General features: G+C 41.9%; 1 protein-coding gene across 1 annotated transcript in view; it reads right to left on the bottom strand.

Annotated features, from left to right (window-relative positions):
• The window catches only part of ZSWIM6 (zinc finger SWIM-type containing 6), a 115,500-nt gene that overhangs the window by 31,496 nt on the left and 61,531 nt on the right, over nt 1-22,473 (bottom strand). The window contains exons 3-5 of the mRNA XM_066613879.1: nt 20,609-20,757; nt 15,498-15,648; nt 665-844 (exon numbers count right to left, since the gene is read on the bottom strand). Of these exons, the coding sequence (XP_066469976.1) occupies nt 665-844; nt 15,498-15,648; nt 20,609-20,757 (480 nt within the window). The remainder of the gene's footprint in view (nt 1-664; nt 845-15,497; nt 15,649-20,608; nt 20,758-22,473) is intronic.

Genomic DNA, 22,473 nt, shown 5'->3' with positions numbered 1-22,473 from the left:
ATGAGTAAAGGAGAATAACAATCTGTCAATTCCTCCTAGGAAATGTAGCACTTGGTTCTGTTAACATTAAATCCGATTAAAAGACTGCTATAATGGCCAAACTCATACTGCTGTATCAATACATCTATAGTGGTGTATCTGTAATGTTCAGGCCGAAAGAAAAGAACTGCAGAAATTGTTGTCGTCGTCATCATTACATTTTTATCCTACCTTGGCTCCAAGGAGCACAAGGTGGCATGCATGTTTCTTTCCCCCATTCCTGCACCTTATGTTCACAACAACCTTGTGATGTAGGTCAGGCTGAGAAAAAAACAAGTGGCCCATGATCACCGGTCATAAAGAGGCCTTCATGACTGAGAGGGAATTGTGAGCCAGGATTCTCCAGTTCTAGCACAATACTAATCGCTGCACTGCACTGACTCAAGAAGTGTTCCAAAAATTCACTTCCTAGGATCAAATGTTCCTGCTAAGGAACGCAGGTTTAAACATATAACCAAGAGAGCTGGCATGATACAAGAGTGACTACAGTATAAGACACATGACCCAGGAGAGTCAAGTGTGAATCTTTGCTTAACCTTGGGCGAGTTATTCTCTCTTAGACTAGTCTACCCCACACATCCTAATTATATTTGATGTCATTGTGACTACTCTAATTGAGGCTCACCTTGGATTGCATTTGCACCCTGAGGCAAAGCATTGGTTAGACTGGGCAGATCATTTCCATGGTTCCCGTCTTCCCAAGGACAAACATCAACACTGTTCCATTTTTTCAGCTGTTTCAGCCAACTTGCCTTTTGCTCCACCTTGCAATGGGGATTTAAGACTATGCACATCCAAAGAGCACCTGCAAAATGACAAATAAAACCCAAAAGGATATTAACTATAAGAAAAGCACAATGACTTGTGAGTCCTTAAACAGGAACCATCATTAAACTATAAGATCACATTATGCAACTTGCCACCTCAACGACAAGGCTACAGAGAATAGCACAAAAGATGGTTCAAGCTTTTTGAAAACTGCTATCCAGAAAATTCATCTGGAAAGAAAACAACAACTTTGCAGGTATAGAAAACCCACAGTCATATAAAGAAGTTGCTCTGTACTGCAAAGAACCTGAGAGAATGGTTTTGAAAATTCTCAGTATGCTAAAGCAAAATGTTTGTCGAAATAGTGATTAAAGATCTCATTGTACAGGCAGCTGCACTTGGGATACTTCAAAAGAGCCACAAGTCAACTGAAGAACAAATTAAACCACCCACTGAAAGTTAAAAATTTATATCAAGATCTTCCAGGAAGTGTTAGACAATCCCAGGCTTCCCTACTTACACAGATAGAGTATCAGCTTAAAACAAACCAGAAGACATAATTCACCTTGATGTTTCTTCTGCAAAGCAGCAGTATTTTGGCATGCACAAACCTGGTAAGTCTTCATTATGACATGATAGAACTATTCTCAAATCCAGATTTTCTGTATTAACACTTGCATTTTTCTTTTCAAGAACACAAATATGATTTGCATTGTTCCTGCAATTATGGATCAGATAAACCTCCTCATGGTAAAGATCTACAGATCTAATTTCTGCTGACATTTAACTCTGAACCAAAAGAGAAACTACATCCCTGACATTGCATGCCAGGAGAGGCATGAATAAATCAGGAACTGCTGTAACATTTTTAAATATAAAGATATTGCTTTTAAAATCAGCTGTCTTATTGCTGTTGCAAACTCTTGACAAGCACAGTGAAGACATCTACAAGTACTATTTAGCAACACTCCATTTGTTCATCAAGGAAGAGTTTTTACACACTTCAGAGACCTGCAGAACCTGCTAAAAATGAATGACAGCCCTTCAGAGAAGGAGATGCAGCAGCCAAATGTGACTAATGAAGAATGCAAATATGAATTTACAGCAAAAGTTGCTGCGTTATGTTGAGTCCCAGAAGCAATTCAGGCCAAAAGTAGGTAGGACGCTTCTTGACGGCTTGATGTTCTTAAGAGCCAGTTCAAACAGAATGAAACCAACAGCCTGTAACATCCTTCTGTATAAGCTTTGGTTTACAATATTTATACAGGGTGCTTCCCACAACAAATGGTAGATTAGAAACACAGGAAACCACTAGCAAAATTTCAGTGGAATACTCTTGAATGAGGACTGTCCTTTCTCCAAAACACAGTTCATTAAAAACACCAAAATTTCTTGACGCTCTTCACAATTGTGAGACACCTTGAAGGAGTCACTATGAAAACTGCTGAGATATAAGCACAAGCTAGTGCATTTATGTTGGCTAGTTTTTTAAAAAGCCAAATTGTGCCTGGTGTAGTAATTTTGAAATCTAGTTACAACACTGCACTCCTTCCATTTCACATTTATTCAATCCTTGCCTGCTACAACATGCATGTGTCTTCTGGTGCCTGTATTACAACAGTGGAAGCAGCTGTGCCCAGATTACTGAATCCATGGGTGCCCTTTACCTAACAGGTGTTCCATCTCAATGCACTTCAGTCTTACCCAGTGAAGGAAAGAGATGGCTGATCCTGCCAAGGGCCAAGAAGCAGCCACCTCTGTCCCTTCTTCCATGGGAGAAAGATAAAGGGAATGGACCAACCTATGTTCTTGGTATGAATTTAACAGAATGCACTTGGCTTCTAGCTCCCCCATTTTTGCATTCTCCAGCCGTAACATGTAGGAGAGCCAATTTTACAGAACGGTGGCCACTTAGAGTACAACTTGCAAAGCATTGCTTCAACAGATATGGAAAATATCGACCAATTTTATTTTATTAGCGATCCTCAAATTTAATTAGCCAACTATCCATTACAACAGAATCAGATGCTCCAAATTTTGACCCAGGCTAGAATTTGGCCACACAGGTCTCTAAGGCACATAACATACAGCCAGGTCTCTCCCTTCAACAGCACTGTGCCTCTCCATTAGGCTATTCTTCCAGTGCACACATCATAAACCAATATGCAAATTTCATATTTCCCTGAAGATAATTGGAAGACGCATCATGCTGCGACTGCAATTTGGTATTAATTTCACACAGGGGAAAGAATATTAAAACTGTCACATCTTGGTGAGGTCTTGTCAGTTCTAGTTCCACTATCATTCTCCTGACCTAAATAAGAGTCAGCTCCACCATATCAGGCCTCTCATTCCAACCACAAGACATTACAAAGGTTGATTAGGCACCAGTGTTTATCATCCATCAGGTAAAAAGAATGAGATTAAAGATCAGTTATAAACTGGAAGTTTCTTCCACACAAGTTTTAAGCTAGCAAATACAGGTCACATTATTACTGTGCTCAGTTCTATTAACAGTAGGTTTTGTTCACCGGATACCTATGAATCTCTGAATGAGGCAGTTCCATAAGCCTCTAAAAGTAACACACATGTAATTTCTCCCTTGAGATGAATGCTAGTTTCCTTCAAATCCCATGAAGTTAGTATTCGTTTCTAATAGAAGAGATGACTATATTGCAACATGTGAATCAGGGAGTCAGTCAGTCCTTCCCTCTCTCTAATGAGGCAGGGGAGGGGGGAAGATGCTGCCAGGCACATGAAAATCCATAGAATGTGGCTGCTGGGCTTCACGTTTGTTCAAGACTGGAATATACATTCTATTATTTGCAACATGATTTCAGCCCCTAAACTGAACTCTAGTCTGCCAATTATAGAGAAGTTCTACTCAGAACAATTTTGGGTTCTGATGGCTCACGCAGAAGTTTCCTGCACTGTGTCTCATATAAAAACATAAGTACAAGGAACAAAATCTAAGAGTATCTGCATAAGAGCACTGCTGTACTGTGTCACAAACCAACTACTCACAAGGATAAAGAACATTGAATGAGCACATGGGAAGCTTATGAACAGTCCATGTGGATACATTAGCCAGAATTCTAATGCTCTTGCACGAATGGGGACTCCCAAATTTCATCAATCCCCCCTGCCTTCTTGCAAACCTTAGCACCATGTGCTGTTCTGTTCCAGAAAGTGCTTCAACCCTCAGAAGCAAATTTGACGGTGGGGTGGAGAGAAGGGCAGCACAAGGAGCTAGAGAAAGAAAAGAAGGTGGGACACTTCTGTTCTGGTGTCAGAATGAAACTGAGGATCCAAGTCACTGTCCTTCATTCCTGCACTATACAAATAGGAAACATTTTATGCCGGGATGTTGCTGCACAACTCCCTACCCTTGCTATTGCTCAACCATGGAGCAGAGATGCCTTCAGTAAAGCTGGCCAGGCTTAGCTATAACCCAAGTTCACAAGGCAGCCTCAAATCTCAGTTTCAAACTATGGTTAAAAATATTCACCATATTAGTGCCAGTGCCAATGTAAAGCTGCACCATGATTTTTAACTTTGACAAAAGAGAAGTGCAGGAAGAGAAATGTACAAGCCCATGCCCTGCTCCTGCTATCAACCATGGTCAGATCAGCAGTTTCTCATCTGCAAGGGACCCACCATATAATCAATCATTATCGAACAAATTATTATGTTGTCAAGTATGAGATGCATACTATTCCTGGTTCAGTTTTACGAGAACAGCAGGCCTGCTGACCAAGCAACATGGAAGAGGTCTCCTAATCTCCACTCCTTCGACCATCTCTTTCAAGGGCAAGTGTCCCAAATTGCTAGCAGAGCCAGCTCTGCATCCATGCAATCAGAGGACTTTATTAAAGCTAAAGTAATTAGAAGCTGCATTGGAGCATAATCTAATTAAACCATTGCCATCATGAAGAGAGAATGCAGGGAAAGCACTTCTTTGCTGTACTCTCCATTGTAAAAATTTTCATGGAAATGAATGTGTACTAATCAGGAAGAGGTGATTGCAGTTTATATTCATAAAACCGCACTCTCAGTGGAAACTGGTTTTCTTATAGAGCCTTCAGAAAGGATCCAAGATGGGTGCTGGGGGTTCTTGGAGTACAGAATGTTTCATTTTGCTCTAATTCATTCTATTACTGAATTAAACTCTGATGTATTGGTCCTGACAAGTGCTTCATGCTGATTGTATTGTGTATGATAGTATAATCACTCCCCATGCATTTCACACTAGCTGGCTGATTAATGCAATAGATTACCTGCAGCACTGATGGCAAGGGAATTATGGCCCTTCAACAAACTAAATTTGGTGCATACTGGTAGGAGGTAAATGTAACAAAGGGACAGAGCAAATAGATAACTCCCTTAGAGCCTTTTTTCCATTTAAAAGAGGGGTTTAAACTATAAGGCTGGTATCGGTGTCAAGGAAGAAAGAGAGCTCTAGTAGAGGTCATGAAAAACTATCCCTAGACTTTAGGCTCAACTCCTACCAGTAACCTGCATAGCTTAAGATAAATAAACACTCTCTCTCTCTCTCTCTCTCTCCTGAACCCTGATTTCCATCTCCATGCTAACATCCTGTCAATGAAGATTTTTTTTTTAAAAATCACATCTTTACGTTTCTGGTTCTTTTAGATGCAAATTCTGCAAGACTGCTCTGGCCACAAGGCAAGAGGGATGGGATGATCCACATGAAACAGTTTTCCAGATACCAAGGTGCTAGTACTAGATACAGACTTGAAAACTATAGCTAGCAAACAAACAAATGAACAACCATGATATAATTTATTATGGACAGTAATTTGTACTTATGTGATTGAAGAAACAGAAAGGGGTACAATCAAGGGCTCAGACCAACTTGACCATATAGAATTGTTTGAGTTATTATTATTATTATTATTATTATTATTATTATTATAAGCCTATGATGCATTTTAATGACCTATGGATGCCTTTGCAGAGAGGAAATGGGGCTTTGACTTTTTTTATTTAGGCAGCATAGAATGGTTTTTATGCATTGATTGGATTACTTCAATATTTAGCTTTGTAAATAGTCATACACAGACAGGAAATACTTATGGCAACCAGTAGACATGCCAAGAATAGTCATCTAAAGATCTGCAAATATTTATACAGGTGAATAATATGTCTAAAAACTAGGAGAAATTAGACAAAGGCCTTTACAACCCAATTATCAGAACGGCACCTACATTAGCTCATAGGATTACTTGAATAGGTCATTTATTTTACTATCACTACCTCTTTCTTCCACCACCAGGCTTAACTCAGGGCCTCCTCACACATTACCTAACAATGTGAAGGCTGAATGTGACAGTTATTTGCAAACACATATACCCCAAATGCATTCCTGTGTTAGCCAAGGCTGGCCTATTGAGCATCACTATATACCCCAAATGCATTCCTGTGTTAGGAATGTACAAAACATAGCCTGATCAGGAAGCTTCAACTTTCAGTGGCTCAGTCAAGTTCCAACTAAATTTGCTCAGGCCATTCAGGCTTGGGTACCAAGCTCCCACCCCAGAGCCTTGCATTGGCCAAGCTCAGCTGACGCAAGGCTCCGTCCCTCCGTTGGCACGGAGGCTGAATTCAGCCTCCGCGGGATGGCCTAACCAACTCACAAAGAGGCGCAAATGTACTTTACAGCACATTTGCAACCCTCCTGGACCGGTGCAAGAAACTTGCACTGGCCCAAGGGTGCCTCAGGATTGCGCCCTAAGGTTGATGTCCTTACAACATTCCTGTAAGGTATGTAAATAATATTACTCCCATATTACAGGTGGGAGCACTGAGGCTGAGACAAAGGGGGTGACTAAAGTTACCTAAGTGCAGTGGTTCTCATACTTTTTAGTACTGGAACCTACTTTTTAGAATGACAATCCACCAAGACCCACTAGAAGTTATGTCATTAACTTAGAAGTTATGTCATGGCAAGAAGTGACATCATTAAGCAGGAAAATTTTTAACACTCCCATAAGACAAAATCAATATCAAAATCAGTCAAGTAAGTAAAGTTTACAATAAGTATAAGAGATGCATGGCTATGGATGTGTGGCAGTGGTGACAAAGAGCTCCTGCATTTTATGACATCTACCACTACACAACTGCAATACACATGAAGACTTTCTACTGAATGAAAATAGAACACTTATTTTAGATCCTATTTTCATCTTCTACTAGTAGGCTTCCGTTTAACCCAGAAGGAAGAAAAAAATGTATAGTCCAATCCTACCCGGAAATAGGGTTTTATGCGCTGACATTTACAACAAGGGAACAGAGTTCCACTCTTGTAAAATGGTTCCCCATGGAGCACACAGTGCTCCATAGGCAGCCGTTTGGAAGTGCTATCACAAGAGGTAGCAGTGTTCCCAACCACTGGACTACCCACTGGACCCGTTGGAGCAGGTAAGGCAACTTAGGGCAAAACCGGGCAGAAAAGCTGCAGGAGGGGCTGGATCCAGTGACAATGGCACATGCCAGATCCTATCCTTTCTTATTCGAGCCCCCCCCCCCCGCCTTGCCTTGGACTTGTACCAGTTAAAGAGTTGCAACAGGTCCAAGGAGACCCATTGTGGAGCGCAAGACTTACAAGGAGGGTAAGGAGATCTAAATCCCCTTTCCCTTCTGAAGCCTCCTGATCCTCCCTCCCGCTGGATACAGCATACTCATTTTCTGCATGGATGCACCGGTAGGGGGGCTAGGACTGGGCCGTTAATTTGTCACAATATCATGTAAAACTTGCTAATCATAAAGGGGAAAAAATCCATCGTTTTGAAAAAATAATTGCCAATGCTTTCCGGAGATTAAATGAGGGATCATTTAGGAAGAGCAGTTAAAAGCCATTTACACACCATCTACGTGCACAAATACAGATTTTAAAGAGCTGCTCTTAAAGTTCTATTGTACAATATAATTTGATGCTCTCAGTCATTCTTTTAGATGTGAATTTCAGTCAAGTTGTAACAGATCATGATGTTTCATACTGACAAGAGCAAGGCAGCCATGTTAAAGGCAAGCCAGTTTTGAATGCAATTGGAAAGCCTAGTATAATACACTGAAGAAAATGACCCTTTTGTCATAACTGTAACTCAAAAGCATGTTCCTACCACTGAATTCATGTTTTAAACCTGCAGTGTAGAAATTTTGACAGGATTTGTATGCCTTGAACTGCATTGCCTTTCCAAGAGCAGCACAGTGATTGACAAACTGTTACGGGGTTTTCAATAATGTGTGGGTCTTCCTCCAAAATAAGCACGATATAAACTACTATTCTTAGCTACACTGTTAGTTATCAAGGTGCTCTGAAGTAACAAACCCCCTATAAGGAGACAGAATGACTGAGAAGGTAACTACCACATGGCAACATCAGCGGTTGCCTCCTATATTCTACAATGAAATCAATGAGGAGCTGCCGCATGAGGCATGTCAGCCTAATGCATGCTGACTGAGAGCATGGCTGTGCTGCAATAAATAAAATGAAGTCTCTTGTGAAACCTGGAAAAAATGCTATGCTGTGCCACAAATGAGCTAAACTTCAACCATGGCAGGATATCAATGATGGCAAACAAGACTTAAGCATCTCATAAAGATTAACATATGCAATCATACCTCCTATAAAGCTGCTTCCTATAACACTGTTTAGTTAATCACCCTCTTGAATTTAATATTTTTTGATGGACTCTAATTTTTACAGTACAGGCATGTCCCCATATCCACTGATTGGGTATCTGCGAACTCAGTTAACCATGGATCCAGGGCGGGGCATGCCCCTATTAATGCTGTTGAAAGGCTTACCAGGAGAAAAATGTTCTTACTTTTACAGGTCACTATTAGCATTCAAGTTTATAGTAATGCTCCAGGCTGAATGCTGGAAGAAACTAGATAAATGCTAACGGAAAGGAGTTAACTTCCAGCTTCTTATTAACGGCGATCTTGTTTTTACAAGCATTCAGGCTGCTAGCAGCCTGCTTGAGCGCCACTGTAAGCTTGAATGCTTATAGCAACTGTAAAAACAAGAACGGTTTTGCCCAAGAACAACGTTGCCTTTCAACAACATAAATGGGTGCGGGGGGAGGCGTGCAGAAGCCACAGAGAAAGGGTTTTTCTGTATCCACAAAGAACCCTGGAACAGATCCGCCATGGGTACAGGGGCCAGCCTCTATTATAAAACAAAGGTTAAAATCCATAAATCTGTTCAGAAGTTTGGTGCAGAAAAGTACAGTGTCTACGCAGTGCTTTCAGTTAATGGAAGCTACAGATTTTGGCCAGAATTCTCTGGCTAGAATACTCTGCACCTATAAGAACAGTGCATTCTGGCTGGCAAGGGACCAATTGTTTGCTACCAGGAACCACTCTGGAAGAGAAAACAGTACGTAACACCTTCTTCAACAAGAAGTTGAAGCAAGAATCACGATGCATTCTGGTGAAGTGGGTCTTTCAGTGCTAAAAACAGCTCTGTAGGCTTGGAAACAGCACAGTTTGGTCACAAAAGGGTAGGAACCCCAATTGGGGCACCTCTTTATTAAAGGAATTTAAATTTGGAGCCCGGTATCTCCTGGCACCCATAGTGAGTCAAATCTGTGGGTTCCGGGGTCTGACTGTAATGCTTTGCTGAGTGCAGTACTGTGAGCACATTCATATTAGAACAGTGCTCCAATAGCACCGTTTCACACTGTGCTCTCTTTTCCAGAAACATATCCATGTTGAGAGAGAGAACTGCTATCCATTTTTGCCTTGGACAAGCAGGAACACTGCTGGATAAGTCCAGTCCACCTGTCGCTCTTGCACAAATGGGAACCTTCTAGTTTCTGTCATACAGTCACCCGATACTGGAGATACACTTTAATTTTTAAGAAGTTCCATTGTTTATATATATTCCCAACGGAGAGGGGAAGAGGGGGGAACCTGAAACATTTGTTTTAAAACTCAAGGCTTGGATGATGTTTCTTTATGCCTCAAATAGGGGGAAGACTAGGAAGAGATAATGAAAAACGTAGATTAGAAAAAAAATATCTGATTCTGTAATCTTCCTGTTGACAAGTTGTTGGGCTCCATCATTCCACCAAGCATAGATACTCGTCTCACAGATTCTTCTGCTTGACTGCTCTCATCAGATAAAGCATCAGAGATTTAATTTAACAGTTTCAGCTTTATTAAGCTGTCACAAGAGCTGCCCCACTTTGATAACAGTAGCTCTGCCAATTATGGCTTGGTTTAGGGTTGACAAGTATAATGATTTATTCGTGGCACATAAGAAGCAATAAAAGGTTGTTTTGCATTACAGTTTTTTCTCTTTTTTAAAAAAAAGTGAGCAATTTTTCATTTAATTTGTCAGCTTTAGCTAAGAGGACATTTAAATTGCAGTTAAAAGGCAAATGGGGCTTTTAGTTTGAATCGTAATCCTCATATTTAAATGATCGGTAATGACACAGCATTCAAGTGGGGAGCACTATTGTCTCTCAGTGGGTCCCGATAGCAACATGTGACATTTGTATTCAGGCCCTGTATTATCCATGTGGCTAAAGGGCTTCCAATTTCATATCACAGCCAGGAGCCTGCAGAAAACACCAATTAACTTGCCGATCCCATTTGCTGACAAAACTCAGCCACTTCTCTACGTCTGGCATCTGGCAATGCTCAGCATTTAATTCCAAAGCACAGCTTTGCAGCAATGTGATCCCTATGCAGGGGCACAAAGTCAAATCTCTCCCCACTCCCAAATAAAGAAACAAGATCTTTTTTTTTGCTCTGGCGGCCTAGAAACTACTTAGAATTAATGAAGTTGTTGCAGACTTTGAGCTGTGTGGACTTATTAAACAGCTGAAAAGGATGCTTATTTCAGAGAAAGGTGGAGGGATGAATAGTCTGACATTTTCTAGAAATCAGATAACAGTGTGCAACAGGCACCAGCAGTTAAGTATCATGCAGACCACTCCCAATTTTCCCAGTTTCATGTGATTCAAGACAGGCCAAACTATATTAAAGAGTTATCACTTCTGTTCTTATACTTTAACTTCTTGCCAGCTGACAGGTAACTTGAATAGATCAGTTTGCTTCAGTGCTTAATGATAATTATGAGATATTTTTCAAAAGTATATTCAGACAAGATGGACTTGATGAAGGTGAACATAGCCACTACTGAAATCTGGCTAAATCCTGTAAACATGCATATGGATGAGAACAGTTCACTGTCACTCTGAAAATCCATTTTAGTTGAAACTTTGGTTGAATTCACTCTTAACAACAAAGGCATTTGGGGAAATAGCTTAGAACTACGTATGTTGTCATTCAACATTTTTATTTTCAACATCCTTCCACTTTTCACAAAAGGCATTGTGGCTGTGGCCAAAAAGTCCTGTCTTGGGTCCATTTTGACCAAGTCAACAATAAATCCAACTTGCATCCCTGGGTGCTACAAGTGCAAGGTGACCAAATCACATAAACAATCACTGTCATGCAAATATGTCCTGCCAATCTAAGGAAATGTGGATTTCAAAAGAACTTGTCACCCCTTGCTTTGGTCTGGACATCACTCCTTTAAAAAGTCTGTCAAATGTAAATGAACTTATCTTGCAAAACATAAACACCATCCCTTATCTTAATGGCCCATCCTGTCAGTTATTTTAGGAACCTAAGTTGAAAACTCCTTTGTACCAATTAGCAACTTGCTAAGGGATTTTTAACTTCAAAAGGCAATGCTGTCCCTGGCCACCTGACTGTGGGAATCTTGCTAGCATTGGCTCAGTGAAAGGAGGGTAGGTTAATCTCTATCCTTCTGTCTTCTGACTAGTTAATACTCTAGGCTTACAACCGACACAGGTACCAGTCTGTGCATAAAAACTAGCTTTATTTTGCTCTATTGTTTTACAAGCTACAAGTGATACATACTACAAGCTCGAAAAACCCCACATGAGCCTAAATGCTCTGCAACATTACTGATCCAAGAGGAGCAGGTATGAGAAAGGTTGAAGGATCTCTGTACCCAGAGACCTTATGAACGGAGGAAGCTTCCTTATGCAGTGTCATACCACCGGTCCATGAAGCTCAGAACTACCCACACTGACTGACGGTGACTCTCCATGGTTTCAGCTGGAGATCAGTTCCTGGTGCCCCTAGATAGGGCTGGGAAACAACTTGGGGCCTTCTGCATGTTCTCTACCACTAAACTACAACCCTTTTGACATGGACAAGTTCTTCTCAGGAATTTTTGGCAAACAGTTATTACCTGGGAGTGGGTTAATTTAGCAAAAAGATCTTGTAGGCAGTTAATTAGAACCCATTTGTAACCAGAGGAAATAATTCTGGATAAACATATTACATCCTGTGTGAAAGAGGGGGGATACACTATCTCAAATGAGCTGTTCCATGATAGAGGCTCACAAAAGGATTTCTACAATAAAATGTATAAAAATGGTCCAGGTGAAAACCATGGCTGATAGCATTAGAAGCCACTGAGTGGAAGGTGACATGTTCATTCATTTTCTCCAACTCTCCCTTTAATCAGATAATTATGTAAGTTTCCATCCTGAGCCCTAGCTTGAAGCTTGATTGATCCATACAATCAATTTCATCCAAAGAGTGACTGGTGCTGATATGTCAACCAATCACCTGTTCAACCATTTTTACTATTAAAAGAAAAGGAGGTTTGAGACTGCCCTGCAGATACCCAGAACAAAAGGGCTGATAGTTGATGAGGACTTTTAAGAAAGTGACTTTCTATCTCCTTCGTAACATAATTTTGTTCTCACAGAGAGCTGTTAAAAATAGTGAAGACAGAATTCTACAGCCTATGCCACCAAATAGCCATGATAGATATGGGATGTTTCCATTCTCTCTTCCTTCAAATTCCTTCTTAAAACCCACCTTTTCCATGAAGTCTTTGACACCATGCTTTAGTGTCTCCTTCATGTAACTAAGTTTAAGCTTATGAAATTGAAAGATGTGCATATGTTTTTCCTGTTTAACCCCACCTTCATTCCCTTCCCTCCCTCTGCTGGCTCCCTTTTCTCAACATCTAGATTCTAAGCCAGGTGGGGCAGGGCTTGTTTTTTCACTATACGTAAAGGGCCTTGCACACAGAAGGGTCTCTGTCTGTCTGTTGATTGATCAATTGTATGGCACATTCACATCACATGTCAATAAAAACATATAGATTAAAATACAAAATATAAAATGTAAAATCTAAACTATTAATAAAAATCTTACAAATTTATATCTAAATTTGTTGGCATCCTTCAGTCTCGGAAGACTATGGTGTCACGCTCTGAATGGTGGTTCTGGAACAGAGTGTCCTCTCCAGTGTGCGAAGCCTGGGTAAAGTAGGTATGGAATTACAAATATAATATTTAACTTCATTTGTCACAGCCAGAAAATCAGCAAATATAAGCTCTACTTTGGCACTATTTTGGCACTATATGTTGGATAGATTGTTCTTCAACCCCACAGTCACCACTTGGGGAAGATACTGTGCCCCTTATAGAGGACAACTGCACATCTGCCATGTCCAGAATTTGTTTTAATGTTATCCATACCACACAAGACTGGTCAAATTCAGGAGGTTTTTTAGAAATACAGGACAGACTTCGACATTGTGGGGGACAGTTTTCTAACCAATGTTGTTTCCACATCTTGTGAATATTAAAATACTCCTCTACGAGTGCTTTATGTGTCTCAATCATGCCCCTGAGGCACCTTTTTTCTAAAGTTGCTGGCTAAAGAGCCCCAAACAATGTAGACTTTCCTTGTAAGGGAGATGCCCCAGTCCACTAATCATTCTGGTTGCTCTGTTATGCACCTTTTCCAGGTCCACTATATCCCTTTTTGAGATGTGGCAACCAGAACTGGATACAATGCTCCAGATGCGGCCTTACCATGAATTTATAATATTTTGATGTGTCAAGAAGAAAAATTTGTTCAATTAACCTGGGTAAGAAGCAGCACTGGATACTTATGGTACAGTCCCTATTCCTAAAATGAAATCTAAATCAAAATGGATCTGAGTGACTTTTATTTGTGAAACACTCTACAAAATGGCCAAAATTACCACTGAGGGTTCAAAGGTCACAAAAAACACAGAGGTTAATTTAGAGCAACTTCAACATTTGAGAAAGGTCTGCTGGATAAAAATGAATGGACACAATGGAACACAAAAAGACATCTTCACTAACATTGCTATTATAGACCATCAAACTGATTTGAAGTCACATCAAGTCATCACTGGGCCTCAAAATGTTGAAACAGATTCACAGTTGCTGTGAAACATGACCCACACCTTTTAAGGGGACCTCAGCATGAACATTGACGTTCCCCAGAATTGTCAGCTTGAGAATCCTAGAGACTTGTCAGTTCAATCAGTTGTATACATACCAATGCGATCCCTGCTTGCCAGTCACTCAAAATGGACTATACTAGGCACCCTGTAAGGGAGATGGAACTGTTACGGACCACAATTATGAACCCTCTCCCGCCAACAACCCCTAAACTTCTCCTATGTAGAATATCTACAGACCTCCCTGCTTCATCAAGGCAAGTCTCCATAATACACACAGGGTCTTTATTAAATATAGCGTGTTCACAAGAATGCTGAAGGAATGTACTGCAAGGATTCCCTTACTGACTGCTTGTCTACGCAGAAGATAAACTGAAATAGCTTCAGCTTGTAATTCGCACCTCTAGCCCTGTCAGCATTATGTTCATTTCATACCAAGCCATTAAAAAAAATTAAAAGCACTCTTATTCCAAAATGCATGGCACACCAAAATAACACTTGAGGTGTGAATTACAACCGTGGCAGTTATTTCAGTGCCAGTTTCCATGAAGGTAGATTATGATACTCAGAGCATGTGGGTCCTTCCTAAAAAAAAGTTACAGGTCAATTCCCAGCTTTACATTCTTTTGATTTTAGAGAAGACGATCATACTTGTCCCAGGAAACTTCATCATGAAGTTCAGCTGCTACTACCAGCTGAAGTCAACAACTATTACTGTATTCATAATTCCGAAGGTCCCTTAGGCCTACTCTTAGACACACATGGCTGTAAAGCATCTTGGTTAAGGTGCTGAACAAGTGGTCTAATTTGGAGGATAACCCAACACCACTCTGGATTGACTAACAGTGTTTGTATCTTCCTAGCTTCACAAATTGAAGCACACCATGAACAAAGAGACATATTATATTCACCTATGTACATGACCCACTTTTGATAGCAGTGTGAACCCAGGGAACTGGTTCCACGCTAGCTATACCATCTGTCAAGTTTAAAGAGTGGACCACACAATTTCCCGCACCAAATGAAAACTGATCACTGAAGCTGTATGTCCTTTCATAGACATTTTGGAATAAAGAGATAGGCAGACCCAAGCAGAAAGGTAAACATTTGCTATTAATAGCTGCAAACCTAGTCCTTGTTAATACAATGGATTACTTATTACCTAGGAAGTGTTTATATCCCAAGCTCCTACTATTAAACATGTCGTATGGTTATTTTTGGCGGCATGTCCTTGGTTTTAGAAAAAATGCACTGTTTGCAGTGATGAAAACAAAGCAGCCAACCTGCCAGGTTTCCCAAAGGACAGCAACAGTTTAACAAGAACTAAGGAGGTTCAAAAGATTTAGGAGGGTTTTTTTCAAATTGACAAAAAATTCTTAGCATTTACCTAGTTCATCCCAGAGCTGCCTATACTTGTCTGTCATTGCAGTTCCTTGTTGCCTCCAAAGCGACAGGCGAGGGTCGGCCATGAACTGCTCAGTTATCAATGTCAGCATTCGGGCGCCGTTTGAATCTCTCATCTTTAACATCTCTCGCACCTGGGGTATAACATATTGATGCAACGGAAGCAAAACATGAGATATTAAAAACAAATCTAAATGGCAACATTGTGAAAACTAGAAAGGACACTAAAACAAGGAACACATTTAGATGAGGAGATGCCAACAGAAGTATGGGAGCATTTGTGGAACATGGGATATTGTTAATTTGTACCTACTGGAAAAGAAACTTCCAAGACGGTTCAATATTATGCAGTGCTGTACAAAGTTGGCCAAAAATTAAAACAAAAAACAACTCAAAGGCAACTTAGTGTTGGTGCTCAAGTCTCACTTGCTTCCATTCAGAATGGAACAGGTTCACTATAATAGACTGTGAAAACACTATGGAAGGTTTCAAGATTTCTGTGTTACCCGACAGCAATGGCGTTAGGGTCGAGAAGATTGTATATGCAACAGATTAGAAACAAACACAAAATGTGAGTGTGGAAAAATGATTATATAATCTATGCACCACTGGTACAATAAGAGTTACCGGTAATCAAAATAAGAGTTAATCTACATGTGAGAAGGCAGAATACATGATGCTAATAAACTCTATTTATGAATGCCTGGAATGAATAATGCAACAGTACAATATATATATTCTTATATGCTGCTATGCATATTCCAACTACTTTCTCTTTATGCCAATGGTTCTCAAACTTTTTAGCAATGGAACCCAGAATGACAATCTGTCAGGACCCACCAGATGTGATGTCATTGCTGACATCACATAATCATGTGACATAATGTGTATGTCACAAAGATGTGACATAATCAAGCAGGACAATTTTTAACACACACCCCCATATGACAAAATCAAATTCCTCAATCATCCCAAAGGCTGCAATCCTATCCATACTTACCTGGGAGTAAGCTCCATTGACTATTATTGTTAAAAGCATATACAGTACATACTAGCCTGTTAACAGTACAGATCTGTAATATTTCCCCAAACGAAGTCACATGGTAGCATCAAGAGTAATTTATTAAAAATATAGATTGAAATGAATGGGGACCCACCTGCCCACAGATTTAAAAATGCTGCTTTATGCTATTATGCTACATGATTTATGATGTGTTAGCAAATGAAGGTGTGGACTGAGATACACTCTCAGTATGAAAATTTTAAAAAGTTTATGAACCTTGACAATATTGAGGCATGCAGCAAATTCATGCTTTCAGTAAGTCTGCGACTTATGAAGGGTTCCATTCTGGACAACTTTATGTAAATAAAATTTTACATAACTCGAAATCAGTTCATCTTACCTGCCTTTCCATCAGCATGGGCTCTTTAAACAAAGCAGGACACGAAGAGCAAGCTGGGATTTATTCCCAATGCATCCTGCATTTTCTCTGAGCCAACAGTGAAGGAGTTCAATCATTTCATGCTGGGAGCACAGCAATCTGGCCCCCTTCACCTCATTCCCTCCTCCACTGGGAAGGCAAGGGGCCAGATCACTGTGCTTCCAGGACTGAAATGCAGCAACCCAATTCCTTTGACTGCAAAGTCCCCTTAAACAAAAGAGGAGCAACCCCAATGCACTCTGCATTTCCTACTTTGTTTAAAGAGCAGTGAGCAGCAAACGACCTGGGACCTGTCCTGGACATCTGTCCTGGGATCGGTGCTCTTCATAAATGACCTGGAGACAGGGTTGAGCAGTGAGGTGGCTAAGTTTGCAGATGACACCAAACTTTTCCGAGTGGTGAAGACCAGAAGTGATTGTGAGGAGCTCCAGAAGGATATCTCCAAACTGGCAGAATGGGCAGCAAAATGGCAGATGCATTTCAGTGTAAGTAAGTGTAAAGTCATGCACATTGGGGCAAAAAATCAAAACTTCACATATAGGCTGATGGGTTCTGAGCTGTCTGTGACAGATCAGGAGGGAGATCTTGGTGGTGGACAAGTCGATGAAAGTGTCTACCCAATGTTCGGCGGCAGTAAAGAAGGCCAATTCTGTGCTTGGGATCATTAGAAAAGGTATTGAGAACAAAACAGCTAATATTATAATGCCGTTGTACAAATCTATGGTAAGGCCACACCTGGAGTATTGTGTCCAGTTCTGGTCGCCGCATCTCAAAAAGGATATAGTGGAAATGGAAAAGGTGCAAAAGAGGGCAACTAAGATGATTGCTGGGCTGGGGCACCTTCCTTATGAGGAAAGGCTACAGCGTTTGGGCCTCTTCAGCCTAGAAAAGAGACGCCTGAGGGGGTACATGATTGAGACATACAAAATTATGCATGGGAAGGATAAAGTGGATAGAGAGATGCTCTTTACACTCTCACATAACACCAGAACCAGGGGACATCCACTCAAATTGAGTGTTGGGAGAATTAGGACAGACAAAAGAAAATATTTCTTTGCTCCGCGCGTGGTCGGTCTGTGGAACTTCTTGCCACAAGATGTGGTGACAGCATCTGGCCTGGATGCCTTTAAAAAGGGATTGGACAAGTTTCTGGAGGAAAAATCCATTATGGGTTACAAGCCATGACGTGTATGTGCAACGTCCTGATTTTAGAAATCGGCTATGTCAGATGCAAGGGAGGGCACCAGGATGCAGGTCTCTTGTATCAGGTGTGCTCCCTGGGGCACTTGGTGGGGCCACTGTGAGATACAGGAAGCTGGACTAGATGGGCCTATGGCCTGATCCAGTGGGGCTGTTCTTATGTTCTTAAACATGGGCAGGTCCTATGCAAAGCTTATGTAAAGTTAAATTTAAGTAAGTCAAGGCTCCTGTAAGTCAAGGACCTGGCACTGGAGCCTTGCAAGTTCATCAGCTACCACTATTAGATGCCTCAGCAGGTAGCTGTCAGTCTGTTCAACGTGACAGGTACCCTGCTTTGGTTAAACATAAGAACATAAGAACAGCCCCACTGGATCAGGCCATAGGCCCATCTAGTCCAGCTTCCTGTATCTCACAGCGGCCCACCAAATGCCCCAGGGAGCACACCAGATAACAAGAGACCTCATCCTGGTGCCCTCCCTTGCATCTGGCATTCTGACATAATGACATAATTCTTACAATGTATAATGTTGTAAGGTACACTCCGATTTGAAACGTTTCTGTCGCCTCCACTATGCTTTGACACTACACTGTTATGATCCTAGCTACCTGTAGTTGTAACAATTCCAACTCATTGCAGTGAATTGCTTCTGGTTTCAGGTTTGTACTCTGCTCTTGACTTCAATATTCTAGTTTAGACAGAGTAAACTCTGCCAGTCCTTCACCTTACCACAATTCTCCTTTTCTGCCATCAGTTTCTCCGCCTGACTTATTTCCAATACATGATGCAGAAAACAGATGCAGCTCCCATTTAAACATGATAAACTGAATATGGAACTGCATGACCAGATCCACCAAACCAACCAGTTTCACCTTAATACTGGCCCTAGAGATTTCTGCCTGAGCTTTCCTGCCTAAGCATCACAGGTGTTTGCAGTGCTGCAGGCTGGGGTGAGGATTTCTATCTCACTTGGATAATTGGGTTGACCTGGGTTTTGCTTGGCTTGGGACCTAAAAGCAAGCACCGGCTGGACCGTACTACTGCTTTCAACAGCAGTAATCCCCAAACATCCAACACTAAAGTCCTGCAGTTTTCAAACTTGCAGGGAGTTTGAATCCCGCAGTAAGTCTTTGCGGGGGGCAGGGGGAGGCAGCGGCGTGATTCCCAGAACTGCACCGCTCAGGGGGCTGCAGGGGGCTTGGGGCACTTGCCTAAGCCCCCTCCAGCCCCCCCAGGGGTGTGGGGAGCCCTGTGTGACCTTCGGCAGGGCTCCCGGGTCAGGGAAGGTGACAGCGGAGCGATCGCGCCCCGCTGCGCTAAACTGGAAGCGGTGCGTGATCGCTCCATGTTCCCTTTTGACCAGGCTGCAGGAACTGGGGTGCACCCTCCAGTCCTTGCAGCAGCCGTCCCTGGCTGCGGGGAGCCAGGTGCGAGCGCCTCCAGGGCTCCCCTGGTCAGGGAAAGTGAGAGTGGGATGATCGCGCTCCACCTCTGCAAAACGGGAAGCGGAGCGCTATCGCCCCACTCTCACTTTCCTTGACCCGAGGAGCCCTGCAAGCGCTCACACCCGGCTCCCCGCAGCCAGGGATGGCTGCTGCAGGGACTGGAGGGTTCACCCCAGTTCCTGCAGCCCGGTCAAAAGGGGAAGTGGGGCGATCGCGCACCGCTTCCGGTTTAGCGCAGTGGGGCGTGATCGCTCCGCTGTCACCTTCCCTAACCCAGGGAGCCCTGCTGAAGGTTGCACAGGGCTCCCCGCACCCCTGGGGCCTGCAGGGGGCTTGGGCAAGTGCATCAAGCCCCTGCAGCCCCCCTGAGCAGTGCGATCCTGGGGATCGCGCCGCTGCCTTCTCCCTGTCCCCACCCCTTAAGGAGAAAGGGACCAGGACCCTCAGGCTGGGGCGTCATGACACCCCAGTTTGAATACCACTGCTATAGTCAAATCCTAAGAGCCAGATTCTCACGAGTCATTCAGGTCTGAAGTTACATTTTCTCTTAATGGTTCTCACTTGAATGTGCTAATTCTTTACTGACAACTCAAAACATGTGCAAAGTCATGAGACAGACTTCAAAAGCTGAAAGCTTTAAAAATGTATTTATGGGGCACACTGCATGTGTCTGAGTCATTAAGATCCATTACAGCTACACGTTGTTTGCAACAAAAAGTGCTAGATTGTTTTTTGAAATCCCTTTTATTTCCCATTTAGCAGTGGGAGGGGGACCTTACAGATACTGACACCACAAACACTGTTGCCTGAAATAAAACCGATTTCAAGTCACATCGACTCACGTTCCTCCACAGGAGACCATTTACTGGTAATACTAAACAGTGCTCCAATAAGCAAACAGGAACATTGCTAAGGCAGAAGCTAGTCAATCTGGGGTCAGCTTGAAGAAAAACATGAAGTAAAAAAGCATTATTGGTAGCCACAAAAAAAAAAATGCCTTCCTACCTACCTTTGCAAAAAGCAAATTGAGCTGCTTCCCTGATCCATGGTATCCACCCTGGGAGAGGAAGAGCTTAACCTGTTCCTGGACCTGCTCTTCATCCAGATGCCAGCAATTTTCATCATCTATGCTAGCACCTGCAGTTGGATCAGGAGCACCTACAAGTATAGCAGAAAGAAAAATTACATAAAAGACTCATTTTATTGGTACATGGGATTCACATCACTCTCATCTAGAATTTGCAGAATTCTATGCACACTGACTTTCACCACACCGTGATTGGAAAGGTTCAGCACACAACAGCAGGAGCTAAAAGTCTGCTTGAGCAACAGTTCCATGGTGTCCAACATGCATTAGTGGACAAGGTCTATTGCTCATCTGGGAGAGCAGTTTGCATGTAGAAGGTCCCAGGTTCAATCCTTAGCACCTTGAGCTCAAAGGATCTTGGAGAATGGGACAGTGACAGATCTCTGCTTTAGATGCTGGAGAGTGGCAGTGAGATGAATCATCAATGCAACTCAGCATAAGCCGCTCCTTATAATACTTGACACAAATGTGCACAATTGGGGCATTTCCTAACTCAGCAGAAGCCAAAAGAACATACACAAATTCAGTCTTTACAAATTGACATGCCTCATGCGGTAAGATGATGGTCAACAACCAGCAACTTCTCCTCATAAAATATTAATTTCGACAAATTGATATAATGTAAAGGCCTTGTATAATATTGAACGAGTATGTTTAAAAGACACTATTTTTGCAAATATGGTTCCAGAAGCTCCTTAGTGTCATGTTTTAAAAAATCTGCATGTTCTAGAGACGTTTTACCAACAATGGGTGGCCTCTAAGGTGTCCTATTGGCACAATCCTGACAAGCGAAATGCATCTTCATCATTCTCTCCTCCCTAGTGTATCACTTCAAGCCCCTGAAAAGCCACTGCTGAGGGTCAAAGACCTTTTGCAATGGCCTACAATACAGCCCAAAGGATTCAAGAAGGAAAGGAGGGGGGAACCCCGATAAATCATAAGGGCAACTGTAGTAGGGCAGTGGCTTTTCACAGGCTCAGTAGACCAGAAGTGAGGAAGATAGCACTGTACGAGTGCTGTGTTCCAGATACCACCTCATAAACGTTTCAGATTATTTTCAGATTAGACTGGACTAAGCTGCCCCACTTCCTGCAGTGAGTTGCAATGAGTTTCCAAACACAATAGGCCTCAGTTCTTAATTCCCTCCCCATCCCAGCTGCACATGACACAAGTCTAGGATTGGTTCAAAGGACTCAGCTGGCAACATTTCAAAATGAGAGACCAACTGACACTTATGACACCATATAAAACACTTCCTTTCACTCTCTTGGGAGCCAAACACACTTTTGAAACATCCTTCAGCTTCTAAAAGCTCTTTCCCCTCCATGGTAGTCTTAAGTTTGTTTTTAAATGCAGTCTGACAGTATCTACATGATACAGCTTGCAGGTACTCAGTTGTCAAAAACAAGATTAAAGGATGTCATGAGAACAAGCACTGCAACACCTGAGATTAGTACTATCTTGCAAATTGTTTAAAATGATTAATTGCTCCTATACAGAGAACAAATGCTAATGCAAAAGTGATTCTAACACATGACAAGTTCTCAAAAAATGCTCAGGACTAGAGGAGTCAAAGTCATGCTGGTACAATATTCTGAGGACAAAACTAGATGTCACAAAACTAAGTCACAAAACTAAGCACATTCTAGGGTTGCATTCATTGAGCAAAACTTCCCCCACACTCAGTGTTTTAGTGCTGGAGACAAATGCTAATCATGGGGAGGCAGTAGACTCATTAGTATGCTCTAGAGAGCAGCAGTTCTCAAACATTTCAGACTCTGGAGCCC

This window comes from Tiliqua scincoides, chromosome 2, assembly GCF_035046505.1.
Source record: "Tiliqua scincoides isolate rTilSci1 chromosome 2, rTilSci1.hap2, whole genome shotgun sequence".
Classification (NCBI taxonomy): Eukaryota; Metazoa; Chordata; class Lepidosauria; order Squamata; family Scincidae; genus Tiliqua; species Tiliqua scincoides.
The sequence above is the reverse complement of the archived record's forward strand: the minus strand, read 5'-3'. Positions and strand labels throughout refer to the sequence as shown.